At 43.7% G+C, this 18,221-nt stretch overlaps 1 protein-coding gene across 5 annotated transcripts in view; it reads right to left on the reverse strand.

Annotated features, from left to right (window-relative positions):
- The window catches only part of PIR (pirin), a 720,875-nt gene that overhangs the window by 290,301 nt on the left and 412,353 nt on the right, over window positions 1-18,221 (reverse strand). For all 5 annotated transcript variants that reach the window (XM_069637176.1, XM_069637175.1, XM_069637179.1 and 2 more), the window contains exon 7: window positions 2,495-2,539. In XM_069637176.1, the coding sequence (XP_069493277.1) occupies window positions 2,495-2,539 (45 nt within the window). The remainder of the gene's footprint in view (window positions 1-2,494; window positions 2,540-18,221) is intronic.

The raw sequence follows: 18,221 nt of genomic DNA on the forward strand, positions 1-18,221 counted from the left end.
TTCCTTGCTTTTCTCAGAATGGGCTGTCTCCTGTGTTGCTCTCCTTCAAGGCTGGCCTGCATCCATGACTGTTCTCCCTTTCACAGAGTCCTTCATCTATTATTATATTGCTTTGGTGAGCACTCCCCCTGAAGAGCATTAGAACGTTTCCTCCCGTTCCATGGGTGACTCTTCATGATTCCTTGGAGCCACCTCTTGTCAATACTTGCTTTGGTGTTAATCTTTATGTCTTGGATGATCTTCTTCGTCTCCTTTGGGGAAACAGACATGATGTTACAATAGCACATGGGTGTATCAGTCAGAGGGGAGGTGTGAAATGGTAATGGAGGTTTTGGACATGTTTGTGTTTGGGTGTTTTGCCGCCTATCACCTAGGTGGTTGTCCTTATCCCCAGTAGCAGAGTCCCTCCACATGAGGTCCTACAATATTAAATCACAGTTGGGGCAATATTGGGTAGCAGCCTCACCACCTTAGCCTCACGAGAAGGGGTTCCCCCTGGGGAGAAGTGACGACATCTAGTGAATCGTCACACTAGCAATCACCACTTGGAAACCATATTCTAATACATGTAGATTAGCTGATGACGTGGCTCAGTCATCACAACGATTGTCTGTGAAACGCAATCAAGAAAATGTGTGGGAATATTGCAGGTCATCAGACAGAAATGTTGCATATGTATCTATTTTTGAATAAGTAGTTCTTTGTTTTAAAATGACAATATTGTATACTTCAATGCAAAAGGATCACGTTCAATACATTATTTGCAAGAGAACAGAATGAAAAGGGAACACGCAAGTGTGGTGTAAGTAAATTATTTAAGTTTATACTTATTAAATATATATTTAAGATGTTTGAAAACAGCATTTGAATGTTATTAATAAACAAATTAAAAAGCTTATGATGTGAGTATTATTATTAAGTATCCAAAAGGTCAGAATATTAAAGTTTTCTTTCTCAGCCAACAGGTACATCTGCCTAACCTGTCGTTGCTAAAGCACCTATATTCATCCGTCAAGACTTTAACACACATATAGGTCAATGAGCTTTCACCCACCGACACTCACTCGCCAACCACAAAATTGGATGTTTTCACCAGTCCTGGGAACACAAACAGTCCAGAGATATGGATTTGGCTATGGGTCAATGGAGCATTGTAAATTAAAAATACGCCAAATGAAAGCTACATCTACAAATATTTTCATTGCGCTCTTGGATTGAGATAATTGGCATATAAACTGGTAAATCTACCTCACTTTTGGAGGGACTTATCATGAAGGAGAAATATTAATATGAAAAGGAAACCAACTACTAAGGCAACTAAGAAAAACATATTATATAATTGTACATACGTTATTGGGGGCTGTGTAGATTTTGCATATAAACCAAAGTAGATTCCAAGATGTGACCTACCATCGATGTAGCTCACAATTTCAATTTTATTACAAACTATATAGATCTATTAATTAATTTGCAATACAGCAATAATTAATACTGATCTTTTGTGCGAAGCCAGTGAATGACATAAACGTAGGTATGCATTGCGTGAGTGAGAGCATTGTCTTCCACACTTGTGTGTCGAAACAGGATTATATAAGTATATACGCAGTACAATTAGCTCCATTGTGCACCAACGTCACAACCAAGGGTGTTGTTTTGCGGATGTGGTACCAATGTCAGAAGTGGGGACATGTGCAATGATTTATTGCAGCCAGAGCACTTGACATTAGCTTGATCATACTGGAGATTAGGCTACCACAAAATGGCGGAGGGGAACAGGTGGGGAACACACATTAATTGTTTGAAATGTAAGTTATGCTGTGTGAAAAACCATGAATACATAGATGTATGGTGCGATACAAATGTCACTACGATTGGTCGAATTAAACACCTAGGCGAACCTTTCGTTGAACCCAGTCCATAGACGGCACTATTCTGCTTTTTTTTCTCCCTTCTCTAACCCATCTAACGGTGCAAATTTAACCAAACATGGTTCTTTACATAAAGGCTCAGAAGTAGCCAGAAAGCATAAAGTGTAGAGCTATCCAAAAAATCTTTCAAAAATAACTAAAATGTCTGAAAGCTGGTCACTTGCTGGAGTATCTGACCAGTCACACTATACGGAAATACCGTACAAGCGCTGGGCGTTGTTTCGTTCGCACTTGCATTTACCTAACCTAATTTAATGTTGAACCATGAGAAACATTGTTGTTTCCTGGGCACTGAAAACCAATGCCACGGAAAATGAATGAGATGTTATTGATATTCACTGCTGAGCAGTCCTCAGTCCGAATCTAGTCTCGGGTAATGTGGAAAATAAAATGTTATCAGATTAAACTTTTTCATTTAATTCCTATACATATTTGCAAGTCCTCATTATAAATCAGTTGACTAGAGATGAGTGCTATCTAGTTAAGGGGTCACGCATCAATCAGTGCGTCTGCAAGGTAGTATACAATGTAATCAGAAGAAAACTGATCGCCATTTCATAACTTACCAACGTGCACTTTGCCAGACAGTGTGTAGATAAAAGCGCTCCATCCTGAAAGACATTTGAAAGAAGAAGTGTTAGGATGCATTGGCAAGGTCCAACTTGAACATTTTCCTGCACTATTGCTTAAGACGTGTAGCTGCCAATCAGTAGTCGGTTTCAGATGGCAGTACTCTGCCAGATACAAATGCTTGTCAGATGCAAATATAACAAAAAGCAATGTTCAGTGATTACACTTAATTACAACTAAAGTATACATATTTGATTGTGTTTTGGTTGAACATTAAATCTTGCACCACACTCGTCATACAAAACATGAAATAAATATGCAAACAAATGTATAAACAAAAAGAATTCAATCTATTACTTTAATGAAATACAGTCAGAATTACAAATGCAAAGATTATCTTCAGTTCATTCCTCGTTTAGCGTCATAAAAATCTAAACTCTGTAATATTCTCAGCCAAATATGCTGCTCAGAAATAGCTTCCACTTGGGGCACAAAGCGACCAAACAAAACTAGTCCGATCCGAGGTCCAGTGTTCCAGGAGATGTTCCAGGAGACACCGTGCCGGGGATCTGCATACTTTGGCTCTCCAGGTGTTTTGGACTACAGCTCCCATCAGCCCATGCCAGCGTTTTCAACTGCGAAAGATCATGGGTGTCATAGTACAAAACATCTGGAGAGCCACAGGCTGCAGACCCCTGAGCTATGCACGAGTGCCTAAATGTTTCACAACAGCTGCTACTCATATATTCTCTAATTCTTCCCCACCTATGAATGCCACGAATCGTACCTAAAACTTCCAAAGTGTGCAAAATATTCAATTGAAATCTCATGTAATACACACATTCTTCGATACTTGGGAAGCGCTCAGTGTAAGGGTGCAGTGAAAGGTGGGAGCACACCAACATCAGGCAGTAATTTCATGGAATAGTACAGCATAGTCTGTTCCCCAAAGTTCAACTGGTTTTATCACTATCCATATACAACCATCTTTTTTTATGTTCGCCATAGTGAGCTTCTGACTAGGATCATTACACTTGCATATCAAACGTGATTTTGGTAAGTATTGCCACACCATGGCCAAAAACCCACACGAACAACACATGAGGCAGCGTTTGGAGGAGGAGTTGGGGAGACCCCTCAGCGATCAAGAATGGACCAGGGCCCTACGATACCCAAAAAAGGTATCCAGAAATGCAAGATTTAGGCAGGCGCAGCTATATGTAACGCACAGAGCGTATCTCACACCCAAAAAGATGAATAAAGTCCAGACAGGAGCCCAGAGCGGGTGCCCCCGCTGCTCGTCGGAAGGAGCGGACATGTACACATGTTCTGGTCCTGCCCAGGGATACAAGAGTTCTGGAACGGGATCAGCCTTAAGATAGCAGGAAGCAGACTTCAAATCCAGGCGGAACACCCCGAAAAGTACCTACTGGGCTCTTCTCGAGAGGAGGTAAGCATGAATCGCATCTGGCGAAGATGAAAGATTTAATAAGTATATTGGCCAAGAGAAGGATAGCAATGACATGGAAGTCAAAGGAAGGCCCGCGTGTGGAGGCATGGTGGTCAGACCTTCAGAAGTGGACACAGGCAGAGACAGTGGTGTGGACAAGAGCAGTGATAAGAGGGGAAGGTGAAAATGCGCACAAGTTGACTGCATGGAACACACTGACACAAGACCTCTTCGGCCACCCGGAGGAGGGAAACTCCGAAGATTCCTCGGAAACAGAGGGTCCATAGGCGAAATAGTAAGGCCAAGCACGAAGCCCAAGAATAGAACATTATGCGTACCAGACCTGGTGCTCGACCCAACGGGAGGTCCGGACTGAACTAACAAGGTCGCTGAGGAAACTATGAAACTACAATGGAAGGGCAAGATCCGTACGAAGTGCCAATAAGCCATTTATGTTAAGGTTGTTTGTATGTAATGTGTTTTGTTGTTGTTAAAATAAAACAATAAAGAAATTTTAAAAAAAAGTATTGCCACACCTTCATTTACATGCACAGTAATAGCAGGAAACCACCCATGTGTCGCTGCTACATTGACACTGTACAGTAATTGCTTCTCAAGTATTTTTATAATTTGCAGGTAGAATGCTAACTTCCTGAACTTTGCCAAAGCAGCTAGCACACCCAATTCCATCCTAATGCACCACCGTGAATGGGATTTAATCAGCCTTCAAGGTACCACCATATGACATCTTAAGGTGATATAACCAGTCCTACAAACTTACCAACCTGTACATCCACTCCATACAGCATCACTGGAAGGATTTTATTCTCGTACATTCAAATTATAGATTTAAGGGAAAACCCACCAAACTTCACTTCCTATTGTTTAGGTTTAATTGGGAAGAGGTCATCTAGGCCTTAGATCTTTTTTATTCCTTCGATTTAACATTCTGAGAAGTCATCCAAAAACATAGAGGATCTCGCTCAAATTTGAATGGTCTTGCCCCAAACGAACGAGAAAAGATTGCCATTTTGCGATTGTTGGTAAAGCTCATTACTTTTGCCTTTGTGATTTTACCTTTAAGAAATGATCCTTCGCATCTCTCCAAAAGGAGTTTACTGAGAGATGCACACCTTTTGGCGTCTGGTCACAGAAGACAAAGCCGTCACTGTGGGTGAGTCATACTATTTCCTCAAGGCAGAAGTTTCACAATATGTACTAATGTGTCTGGAAAGATAGCCATCTAGGTTCAGTCAAATTCTATCCATCAGCTCTGTGTGCAACACTAGGAGCTTCAGAAATCCTTTTTTCGAACCCCCATTTTTTCAATTTGGACCAGAGGATATATTTGTGCATGTTACTGAATGCTGAGGAATAGTGTATAATTACAATGGGCCCAATATATCTACGGCCTAGCGCACATCTCTTTGTTGAGTTAATTCAAGACGTTGGTGATAAATTAGTGGGGTGCTGGGGAGAAAAACAACCTTGACACTGGGTTGTGTTAACCTATGTAGAACCAACAGATGTGCACACTTTTGCGGAACTCTCCCGTCCCCTGCACACCCAATCAATTGTGAAAACAATCAATAATTTAACAATTGTAACAATGTGTTTTTGAAAAATGTTTATAAAAAACAATTTAAGACAATGATTATGTTAAAAAATAACCATCAATTTAATGTTGCTATCAAATACAAGCTACACATTTGCATATTGATTCATTAGATGTTTATCATCTACATTGAGGCAATTTCAACTTTACTTATTAAGCGTGGACATACACATTTATCAGTCACACTCAATTTAGGCGCAATATTCTTCATGGGCACACAGTATGTTTAACACATTTTCTATTAATCATAGAGAGCGTTAACATATATTACTCGACACGTTTTGGGGTTGATTTTGTCCCCTTCTTCAAGAGTTGTTTGCCCTCTTTCTATTCCTCCTTTTGTTCTTCACCTAAAAATATATAATTCAATATTCAGTACAATATTCAGTTTTCATATTAATTGGTCTCTGTCATGTTCTTTGTGTTGACCATATCTATAATAATAATCACCTGGATGTTCAATGTCAAATCTCCTATCTTGGTAAAGATGGGGGTCTTTTCAAAAATAACCAAATTGTTGTATTTAGAGCATGGTTGGTATGCAACCTGTAGAAATAATAGAAAAACGTTAGAAAAAAGCCAAATTAAAATCGGAGAATGAGTCCTGAATTCTAGTTAAAAAAAAGTCTTATCATGCAACATATGCATCAACATGTACCTGTCATATCTTCATCTGTGGTGCCACACAGTAAGTTGGTTAGTGTCACTGTTGGACCGCCAAGGAATTCCCGTGGGGGAGAAGTATTTTGGTTGAATGATTTTCCAAGATGTATCTGCAAAACACATATATATGTGTTGTAATAGGTGGTCAAGGTATAGCCATCTAGAGCCTAAATTAAACCATGGATAATAGTTAGAGAATGATCTACGAAACTTATGGGCACTGATTCTACACAACTGCTTCTATGGAAGCAGTGGGTCTATGTTGTCTAGCACGGTCACATCCCATGTTAAACGGGTGTAGCCAAGTCGGTTGAAAAAATAGCTAATGTTCACATGGTGTCTATCTGCTGACATATATAGACACAGTATGTATGCTCGAGGCATCTGTCTTACCTTACTCTATGAAAGGAAGTTCCAGGATTAGGTGCTGCTTATCACTTAGCTCCTCGCGAGTAAGACTCAAAAATGGATGCTGTTTATGTAGTGATGTTATCACGTACGAGCGTGATGACGTCATTGTATTTACACTGTCAACGTGTGACGTGAAAATCGTCGTGCCTACGCATGTAAATATGGTCTGTTGATACGAGTAATGGTTAAATGTAAGTATTCGTGAGTTGATAAATCAACTTGTCACTAGCTATGCCCAATGTGTGATATATCATATTGATTTCTAGAGGTGGGTGTTAGAAACACCGGGTGTTGTTCATAATGATTTCTAGAGGTGGATGTTAAAAAACACACCTGGATCTGACTAGGTTTAGCAGAGCTAGGCGTTTGGCGTTATGTATGTGCGAGTCCCATGGGGGGAGTGATATTGACCATCCATGTGCTTATTACTCCAAATAGAACATGCTCACATTCTCCATTATGTTATCCTTGAACCATATTAAATAATTCTCACAGTTGAAAACATCTCTAAATGAGTTATCATCACAGAAGTTTCCTGTACCCCAAGTGTGTGAGTTTGGTTCAAATCTATTGATTTATGTGCAAGGTTATTCATTGGATATCACCATGGCTTTTATCTATAAAAATTGAGCTAGACTGTAGTCTTCGTTCATCCCGTTGGGAGTTAGGCTGTTCAATTTTTCTGTCCAGACGATCTCCCTCTGGTTCATGCGCCTGGCATGATTCCCCCCTCTTTGACCTTTCTTTACACTCTCCAAGATCACCACTTTTAGTTGGGCAATATTATGTTTCTTTTGGGCAAAGTGTCTGGCTACTGGTGAGGGTGTGTTATTAGTTCTTATGTTGCTTTTGTGCTCATTCCAGCACTCCTTGGCTTTCCTTTGTGTCTGTCCGACATACTAGATGCCACATGGGCAACTTAAACCGTAAATAACAGATTTTGTGTCACATGTTGCGAAATCCTTTAGAGGAATTTTCTGTCCGTTGGATGGGTGTCTCACATAACTCCCCTTCATTATGTTGTTACAATTACCACAACTCAGGCAGGCATAAGTGCCTGTTTTCTTCTTTGTGAGTGTGCACTGGCTCTCGGCTTGGGGTCTTTCGGCTTTCACTAGACTGTCCCTAAAGTTCCGGCCTCTCTTGTAGGCAATAATTGGTGGTTCTGGAAATAGTCTCTTTAATTGGGGATCCAGGCTAATTATCCTCCAATTCTTTTTAATCATCCTTGTTATGCGGTGGCTCTGTGCTGAGTATCTCAGTGCATTAAGAAATGGGATTTCTTTTGATTTATTCTTAGGTGTACGGAGATCCTTTCTTTCCAAGTTATGTGTTTTCTCTTCTGCCTTCTTAATGACGGTTTTCGGGGTAACGTCTTTCTTTGTACCTTTTTTTTACCATGCATAGATTCTCATCCTTAAGGGTGTCTTGGGTTGAGATAATCCTTTTCAATCAAAGAAATTGACTGTAGGGCAAGTTGTTCTTTAAATGTTCTGGATGATGACTCATAAAATGGAGTGTATTATTGACATCGGTGGGTTTGTGGTAGATATTTGTGATGATTCCTCCTTGTCCGATCTGTAATTCCACATCCAAAAAGTGTAATTTCGGGCTTCCCACTTCCATTGTGAATTTAATTCGTTCATGGCCTTCATTGATGTATAGTAAGAATTCTTCCAATTCAGCGCGTTCTCCTCTCCATATGACAAAAATATCATTGATATATCTCTTCGAGGTGACGATTTTGTCACTATATTTCGTTGGTATTAATATCCATTTCTTCTCCAGATGGTACATGAATAGGTTGGCATAGACAGGGGCCATGGCTGACCCCATTGAGGTCCCTGATGCTTGCAAATAGAATTGAGTTTTATATCTGAAGTAATTGTTGACTAATATGATCTTGCTTAACTCCAGTATAAAGGTCTTGTTGGCTTCGCATTCATTTTGTATTAGAGACCATTCAAGTGCTTCCAAACCGTCTTGATGCGGAATGCATGTATACAGGCTTTGTACATCAAATGAGACTAATAAATCATCACCATTAATGTTTGTTAAGGTGTCCAGATGGTTGAGGAAGTCTGTGGTGTCTTTTAGGTACGTAGATGTTGTTTGTACTATGGGTTGCAGAGCTTTGTCCACATAGATTGATAAAGGGTTAAAGATGCTGTCCGTCCCTGCTACTATTGGTCTGAGGGGTGGGTTCATCAGATTTTTGTGTATTTTAGGCAACCCGTAAAAAATCGGGGTGATAGGGTGTTTATTAGTCAGGAATTGCTTGGTCTTGTTGGATATCCATCCTAGATCTTCAGCTTTATCAAGTATTGTTTCGATGATGTCAGAAATTTGTCGAACAGGGTCTTGTTAAATTTTTATGTATGTGTTATCGTCTGATAAAAGTTCCAAGATCTTTTCCTCATAATAAGTATTGTCCATAACCACACTGGCTCCTCCTTTGTCGGCTGGTTTAAGAGTTTGACTTCTATCGTCAGCTAGATTTTTTATGATTTCATTCTGCCTTCTCCTGGTGTTGTAGTTTCTGGACCTGGTGAAGTTAACCCTATTCAGGTCCTTCATCATCTGTTCTTCAAACATTTTGATGGTTATGTTATTGACCTGAGGGTCAAAGTGGCTCTTGGGTTTAATTTCTAAATACTCATGAGGTTCTTGAGCAATGTTTGCTCCCATTTGTGAGTCGAAAAAGACACTCAATCGCATTTTTCGTGCTAGTCTGTGTAGATTAATTTTTTCTTCCAGTAAATTGGAATTCTGGGTCGGTATGAATGTTAAGCCTAAATTCAGTGTATCAATTTGGTTTTTGGTTAGTTGTTTGGATGAAATATTAACAACTAGTTGTTTGGTTTGTTTCGTGGTCTTAGCTTTCTTATTGCCTCTTTGCGTTGTCTTTTTTCTAAAAAAGCAGATGGAGTTGGAAGTGTTTTAGATGCTGTTGCTTCTTGTGATCTATGTATCGTTGGTCCTGTCCCTCTGTTCTCTGAATTGATGACTTCGTCTCCACTTGTAGGTATTTCGCTACTTGAACCACTTGCTTCTTAACCTGGTGTTGGTGCTTTCCGATTCTGATGCGGTCTTCTATCCGGCGCTGCCTTATTCTGCGCGTAATATTCCTGCCAGGAGTAAACTATATCCTGTAGGTAGTCCAGGGTATCTCTCCTGAACTTTCGAACTTTGCGTTGTTCTATGTCCTTTTTGTAGTCATCTAGTGTATTGTTCACTTCCTCTATGATGGTTGCTAGCTCCTCCTTATTTTTGAATTTGGAAAGCTGTTCTGTCAGGTCCTCTATTTCTTTGTCAAGTGTGTTGACTGACTTCGATAATTGTTCAATAGTCAATAGTATAAGATCTAACGAACATTTGTTTAAGATCTGCTCCCATTTCTTAACAGAATCTGGGTTCTCTTTGCACAGAGTGGGTCTCAAATATACTCACAAACCCCTCGGGATTCTTTGTGCACGATAGTATTGCGCTAGTGTGGTTGCATGTAGTTTTTGCGCTATTTCCCTTCCAATGACTCTCTCCAGTTGTGTTATTAGCTTCTCCGGACTAGTTGCTGTCGGTGTAGCTGTTTCTATTTCTTTCAGAAGGCCTAAAATCCGTGTGGCCTCTTCTGCGTTAAATGCCAAAGTTGTGGCATGTTTTTCTGTGATTGTGTTGATCTTTGAAAAAGACATCCCTTAGGGGAGAATATTCCTATTGGGTGCTTCTATGGCTGTTGTGTCACACCCTAAGTAATTTTTAGTGGAGAGAAACAAGAATCCAATATATCTACGGCCTAGCGCACACCTCTTTGTTGAGTTATTTCAAGACGTTGGTGATAAATTATTGGGGTGCCGGGGAGAAAAACAACCTTGACACTTGGTTGTGTTAACCTATGTAGAACCAACAGATGTCCACACTTTTGTGGAACTCTCCCGTCCCTTGCACACCCAATCAATTGTGAAAACAATCAATAATTTAACAATTGTAACAATGTGTTTTTAAAAAATGTGTATAAAAAACAATTTAAGACAATGATTATGTTAAAAAATAACCATCAATTTAATGTTGCTATCAAATACAAGCTACACATTTGCATATTGATTCATTAGATGTTTATCATCTATATTGAGGCAATTTCAACTTTACTTATTAAGCGTGGACATACACATTTATCAGTCACACTCAATTTAGGCGCAATATTCTTCGTGGGCACACAGTATGTTTAACACATTTTCTATTAATCATAGAGAGCGTTAACATATATTACTCGGCGCGTTTCAGGGTTGGTTTTGTCCCCTTCTTCAAGAGTTGTTTGCCCTCTTTCTATTCCTCCTTTTGTTCAATGGGCCTCATTAAGTGTTTGGCGGTAAGTCGATAATGTGGCCATATGGGAATTACTGCCACTTTTACCATTCTGCCAAATTATGCTTTGCAGAAAATTGGTGCTAATTCCATCGGCAGAATTACCACTGGTGGAATTAGCGGTGAGGCTAATTCCGTCGGCGGAATTACCGCGAGAAACATACATGGTATTTACACTGTATTACAAGTGAAAATAGAGCTGAATTACAGCTGAAAATCTGAGGTAATTCGCCAAAAACACAGTGCAGTTACCTCCACCTAAAAGGTAGAGGTAAATGAATACAGGTGATGGAAATCAAGTCACAGATGCGCCCAATCTACTCAGGAGAAGTACATAAGGCCCACACCTTCCCCAAACATACATCCAAGCAACATGCAGTCACAACCAGACGTCAACCATAGGATCCAGAAACTGCTACTATTTATTGAGATACAGCAGCATGAAAGGGCTCAGAAGGGAGCGAGACAGATATCAAATGTCGGCCCATCCCCTTGGTCACTGACAGACAACCAATTAGTGACACTATCACTTGGACTGGCACACCATCATAGACCTGCTGACCCTGATCAAAGCTGATCGCCAGAGCGTCATTGCTATCAGAACTGCCAACACCCCCAGCCTCCCAGTAAAGCTTGTGTCCGTCCAACACTTCTGTTGCATGGGTGGATTTAAGCACACCATTGGGACGCTGAATGAGATGTCCCAGCCAACATTCTCAAAGGTGCTTGAACAATTCTTGGATGTGCACATGAGGCATGCCCATCAGCTCATCTCCATGCCGCCACCCAGGCGCAGGTGCAAGCAGCCAAAGCACATTCCTACGCCACTGTCCAGTTCCCCAACACCATAGTGGCACTGGATTGCACATGTGGCATTAGTGGCCCTCACAGGCAGTGGAACATGCATACCAGAATAGGAAACAATTCCATTCCATGATCCCAATTGCTAATGTCTCCAGATGTTTCAGGAAAAATAGTCACAAAACAATTTGCTAGAAACATCCACTAGTGCAATTGAGGTGTATTTAGCCAAGTTTTCTCAGTTTCCCTTTTTGTAGATAGGTGCATAATGGGCTTTATGTCACGTTCTTGGAAGAGTGAACCTCTGAATAACATTTCAAAACAAGACATAGAAGATCTCTGCCCAAATATGAGGATTAAGATCTTTATTTGGTACCTTCAGACTTATGAAATGTAGTAGGGTGCAAGGGAGAATAACACACCTGACACTGGGTTGTATGACAAACTCGAGAAAAAGCAGGTGTCCATACAAATATGGAACATTCCCGTCCTCTGCACACCTATTTTTGTTGTGAACCAACCTATCAATAATTTGTCACTCACTTATATTCAAAATACGAAATGAAGCCCAGCGATTAAATTTTTCTTAAAACAATCTATACTGAAGATTTATATATAAAAGGGTACATGGATTCATACAAATTTCATCACAGTTGACACATCTGTTATATATTCTCCAATTTCCACAATCACATTGACCAATTCTATCTTGGAACAAATGTATTTCTAACCCATATGAGAATGGTTTTCATTATTTGTCAAAGTTTGCTCTACGCGTTTTGGGGAAAAAAGAATCCCTTCATCAGGAGCTGTTTATTAAAATATCTTCCTTTCTGTCAGTTTCATCTATAGAAAGAAAAACAATTCTATCAGATTTCATGTTCTTAAACAAATTACAAGTTACTCAATAATTCTGTCATGATTTTTCAATTGATAATCACCTGGATGGGCTCAGTTCCAATTTCTGTGATTTTCAAAATATGATCTTGTATTACAGGTGTCCCCCTACAAACATAAAGATATATCCTATTTTTTTATTCAATCTGAGCCTTTGTATGTAGAATTGCCTAAAGGATATGTGATAGAAGTATCAAGTAAATACCTTTTGCTTACTCTAAGTGGTTTTCCACTGATGCTGTCACTAGATTTCTCCCCAACTGCCACATGTATCTAAGAGAGCTGTCAGGTGTTGTCAGGTGCCCTTGGCTCCATCCATCTCCCATTCAAGTTTCTATGTATAGAATAAGGGTATACTGTACGGGTACTAATTAAAAAATCCATTTGCATAAGCTCCATAGGGGTACATTGGCTCTCCCATCACTAACTCATCCATCTTCAGTTTATGATCCTGCTTATCAGTGTGTTCTCACGCTCCCTTTCAATGCAGCGTTCCCCTCTCATGGCGTTTGTTAAAAAATGGCTGCTCTTCATTTGTAAACCTCATCACGCACAAGTGTGATGACGTCATCACGGCTTTGCCGATTTTTGTTTACATTTTGTGATTTTTTAATTCAGAAATTGCTGTGTACTCTGAGAAGCAGTACTATCTGTAAAAAGTTGTAATAATTTCATAAGGAACTCAAATCAAGTGTTTTTTTAAAATGTGGTTTTAATTGAAGGGTATAAAGCATCCTAGATGTATAGAAATTAAGTAAAAGAACTTTGAATTCTGGAACGCTCCCTGTCAAAAAATTCTTACCAAGCATTATAAGAATTTGGATATTATGTAGTTGCTTACTTCAGAGTTTTGATGTCTCACCTATGAAAATCCCCACAAATCTAGATACCAAACTCTAACCGTCCATACCTATTTAACATGGCTTGTATGATCAATGGAGATCTCGTTGCATCTGTACATCCTGATGTAATATCCTTCTGTTGACCGTTGTCCAACTATGTGACTACTTCCCCTGTAAAGGTGAGCTAAATCTGGTGGCCCTCTGTCCCCATCCATATGTTTATCAATACTCAATAATCATGCTCACATTCTACATGATAATACAGTTTATTGAGATGTACATTCCATTTGAAATAGGATCCTAGGTCTGTGGTGGTAGATAATTTGTTTTAAAACATTTTTTTTATTTCTCATACACACATGTTGCAATTATATGACATGTGTACCAGTCCTTGTTGGGTTAATTCAACATTTTACAATATTCTATGACTTTTCTGGTCCCATGTTCCAGTTACATGTCCCATGTGATCTTGAAATTCTTTTTATACAGTTCAAATAACATGTAATAACATTAAACATCCATTCCCCCCTCCTCCAAAACCCCCAACTTGAGATACCCTTTAGTGCCTGGCCATCCCTGAGAGTTACTTCAAGTCCTATTGGCGTTCTAGCTCCTGCCTCTCTGACCATTTTTTGGGAGATCCAATGTCTAATTTGCATGTATTTATACCGTTCCTTCTCTCCAATGCCAAACCTCTGTTTGCATTCCTCAAAGGTCAATGGTTCCCCATTTTGTAAAAATTCACCAAGAGTCGGGGGTGTTCCGTGTCCCCATGATTCCCAGAACACTGTTTTCTGTCCGGGGGTGAAGGAACAAGTTACTTACCTGTAACTGTTGTTCTCCAGCATGGGTCTGGCATGGATTCACATGCTCATGAATATTCCCCGTCGTCAGGCTGGGAATCCTCGGTAAAGAAAAACAAAACAGTATCAGTTTCGTTTCTGATCTGTCTTTCGTAGTAATAACCAATCACTGGTCTCTGCGTCATACTGACCACAGCCAATGACTGCCCTCTACCTAAGCACCGCCTCTGGCAGCCATCTTCAGATTTGGAAGCACGTGAAGTGGCAGTATGACCAAGTGAAGAGCCGCAGAGGGGTAGGCGGGAGGGTTCGCATGTGAATCCATGCCAGACCCATGCTGGAGAACAACAGTTACAGGTAAGTAACTTGTTCCTTCTCCAGCATGGGGTCTGGCATGGATTCACATGCTCATGAATAAAGAATACATAGCAGTACACACATGCACAACCACGGGAGGTGGCAAAGGCTCAACATTAAGCATTACATCAAACTCAACATTAAGCATCTTACCTCCTCATCAGGCTCACCTCAGGCGAACAGGTTGCGCAGCACTGCTTGGCCGACCCTGGACTCCTCCCTGGAATCCCGATCGACGCAGTAGAATTTCGTGAAGGTGTGCGTTGACCTCCACGTAGCAGCCCTGCATATGTCCAGCAGGGGCACACCAGAAAGGAACGCTGTGGTAGCTGCGATCGCTCTGGTGGAATGGGCTCTTGGACGGCCAGGCAGCGGTCGGTTTGCCAACCGATGACAGTACATGATACAGCCGGAGAGCCATCTGGAAATGGAAGCCTTCGAGAGAGCCTTCCCCTGAATGACAGGTCCAAAATTCACAAAGAGTTGTGACGTCTTCCGAAAACACTTCGTGCGGTCCACGTAGAACTTCAGCGCTCTAGCCACATCCAGCGAGTGCAAAGTCCTCTCAGCCGGCGACGAAGGCGACGGGAAGAACACAGGCAACACCAAGGGTTCGTTGAGATGGAAGTCCGACGGTACCTTGGGCATGAAGGAGGGGTGCGTCCTGAGCACTACCCTCGTGTCGTGAAAAGTCAAGTACGGGGCCTTGCAGGAAAGGGCCTGGATCTCTCCCACCCGTCGTGCGGAGGTGATGGCCACAAGAAACGCTGTTTTCCACGACAGAAACTTCAACGGGGCCGAGTGCAGAGGCTCGAACGGAGGTCCCATGAGCTTGGTCAGCACCACGTTGAGCTCCCACGCCGGGGCCGGCGCCTTCACCGGCGGGAACGATCTGAACAGTCCCTTCATGAACTCTTTCACCAGACGATGAGACCACAAGGACGTCCGGCCCGTGGTTCTGGTGTATCGGGAGATCGCAGCAAGATGAATCTTGATGGACGCGTGTGCCAGTCCAGCTTTGGCCAGCGTCAGCAGGAACGGCAGTACCTGGGGAGCCGTAATCCGTAGAGGGTTAATCTTCTGTGCGTGGCACCAGACAGAGAACCTCTTACATTTGTGTCCGTAGCATTTAAGAGTCGAGGACGCCCTGGCCTTTGCAAGAACCTCTCTGCAGTCGGCCGGTATGTCGTATCCTCCAAACTCTAGCGCTGCAGGAGCCAGGCCTGCAAGTTCAGCGATTTCGGGTCGTGGTGGAGGATGGCGCCTCCTTCCCTGGAGAGTAGATCCGTGTCCACCGGCAGCTTGATTGGCGGGGACGCTGACAAGTCCAGAAGGTCCAGGAACCATATCTGCCTCGGCCACGCAGGTGCGACGAGGATCATCCTGCACCGTGACCTCTTGAGCTGGTTGACGAGCCGGATTAGCAGTGGCAAAGGAGGGAACGCGTAGAGGAACAGGCCCTCCCAGGGGAACGAGAAAGCATCGCCCATGCTCCTCGGCTGGGGAAACCTGCTGGCGAACCTCCGGCACTTGGAGTTCGTCACCGTCGCGAACAGGTCGATCTGGGGTGTGCCCCACCGTCGGAAGAGGTGATCCACTAGATCCTGCCGTGGAGCGCAGCTCCCTGCTGAGTGAGTCGGCGATGGTGTTTTTTATCCCTGCCAGATGAAACGGCACCAGAAACATCCTTTGGGCAACGGCCCAATGCCACAGGTCCTGCGCCTCCTTGGACAGTGCTGGGGACCTGGTTCCGCCCTGTTTCCTGATGTAAAACATGGTGGTGGTGTTGTCGGTGAAGATCCTCACCACCTTGCCCTTGAGGGACGGAAGGAAGGACCTGAGGGCCCAGAACACTGCACGGAGCTCCAGGACGTTGATATGGAGGGACTTCTCCGTCGGGAGCCAAAGGCCTCTCGCGTGCAGATGTTCGGTGTGCGCTCCCCACCCTTCCAGGGAGGCATCCGTGGTCACTGTCTCCTGGTGGTCTGGGGTCTGGAAGTCCATTGCCCGCCGTCAGATGCGCGCGGGTGCCCCACTGCCGGACCGCTCGGCGGAAACTCTCGTCGAGTGTGATCCTCTCCTCGAAGCCGCCCGTCGTTTGGATCCAGCGCGCGTCCAGGAACTCCTGCAACGGGCGCATCCGGAGCCTGCACATGGGAATGAGGTAGATGCAAGAAGACATCATTCCGAGGAGGGACTTGATGGACCTCACCTTGGCCGCGTCGGAAACCAACATCCGCTGTACCTTGCCCAGGATGGACCTGGTCCTTTCCTCCGACGAAGAGGCCAGAAGGGACACTGTGTCGAGCTTCGCTCCCAGAAACAGTGCGTTTTGCGCGGGTACCAGGTGGGACTTGGCGTAGTTCACGGAGAATCCCAGGTCCGTGAGAAGTTGGACGGTCCTTGCCGTGTGCTCCACGGCGAGCTCCCTCGTCTTGGCTCAGATGAGCCAGTCGTCCAGGTAGGGGTAGACGTGGATCCCCTCGCGGCGCAGCTGCGCCGCCACCGGTGCGAGGCACTTGGTGAATACCCTGGGTGCCGACCGTAGTCCGAAGGGGAGGGCTTTGAACTGGTAGTGACGCCCTTGGACCACAAACCTGAGGAATTTTCGGTGCCCCTTTAGGATGGGAATATGGAAGTAGGCATCCTCCAAATCCAACGACGACAGGAAGTCTCCTTCCTCCAGCTGACCCAGGACGTGCTGGAGGGTGACCATCCGGAACATCTGCGCCTTGATGAACTTGTTCAGACGTCGCAGGTCTAGGATGGGGCGCCATCCTCCCGTCTTCTTCTTCACGAGGAAGTATCTCGAGTAAACTCCGGAGCCCCGAAGCCTCTTTGGGACGAGTTTGATGGCGCCCTTCCTGAGCATCGCCTTTACCTCCAGGAGAAGCTGAGGGACGTGAAGCTCTTTCCTGGCCATGGGGGGGACGCGCGGGCACCTTCTTTGAAACTCGAGCGCATGGCCCCGGGCTAAGGCGTCCAGCACCCAATGGTCGGTGGAGATGGACTCCCACACGCTGACGAAGCTCGCCAGCCGGCCTCCCACCGGGGTGCTTCGGCGGGGGCCCGACCCCACGGCCGGTTCAATCCTGTTTCGACAAGGCTTTGCCGCCTTGACCTCCTTGGCGACGACGGCGGGGTCCGCCAGACTTGCCTCGTCCTCTGTAGGCCTCCTGAGACGACGAGCGGGCCACTTGACGGTAGGTGGAGAAACCGCCGCCGGAACCTTTGGAGGCGCCCTTGCCTTCGCTGCTCCGAAAGGGCGTCCGTCGTTGCTGCAGAACCCCAAGGGCCCGGGCCGTCTCAGTGTCTGTTTTAATGGCCTGAAGGGAATCGTCCACTGTTTTCCCAAACAGGTTGTTCTCATCGAACGGCATGTCCAGGACTCTGGTCTGTACGTCTTGACGGAAGTCCGTAGCCTTGAGCCATCCACGCCGCCTAAGGCACACGCCGTTGACCCAACTGGCGAAACCCAGTGTCGGCGATGTCCGTCGCAATAGTGATGGCGTGGTCCGACGC

Source organism: Ambystoma mexicanum, chromosome 7p (genome assembly GCF_040938575.1).
Source record: "Ambystoma mexicanum isolate Mex_15411 chromosome 7p, UKY_AmexF1_1, whole genome shotgun sequence".
NCBI lineage: Eukaryota > Metazoa > Chordata > Amphibia > Caudata > Ambystomatidae > Ambystoma > Ambystoma mexicanum.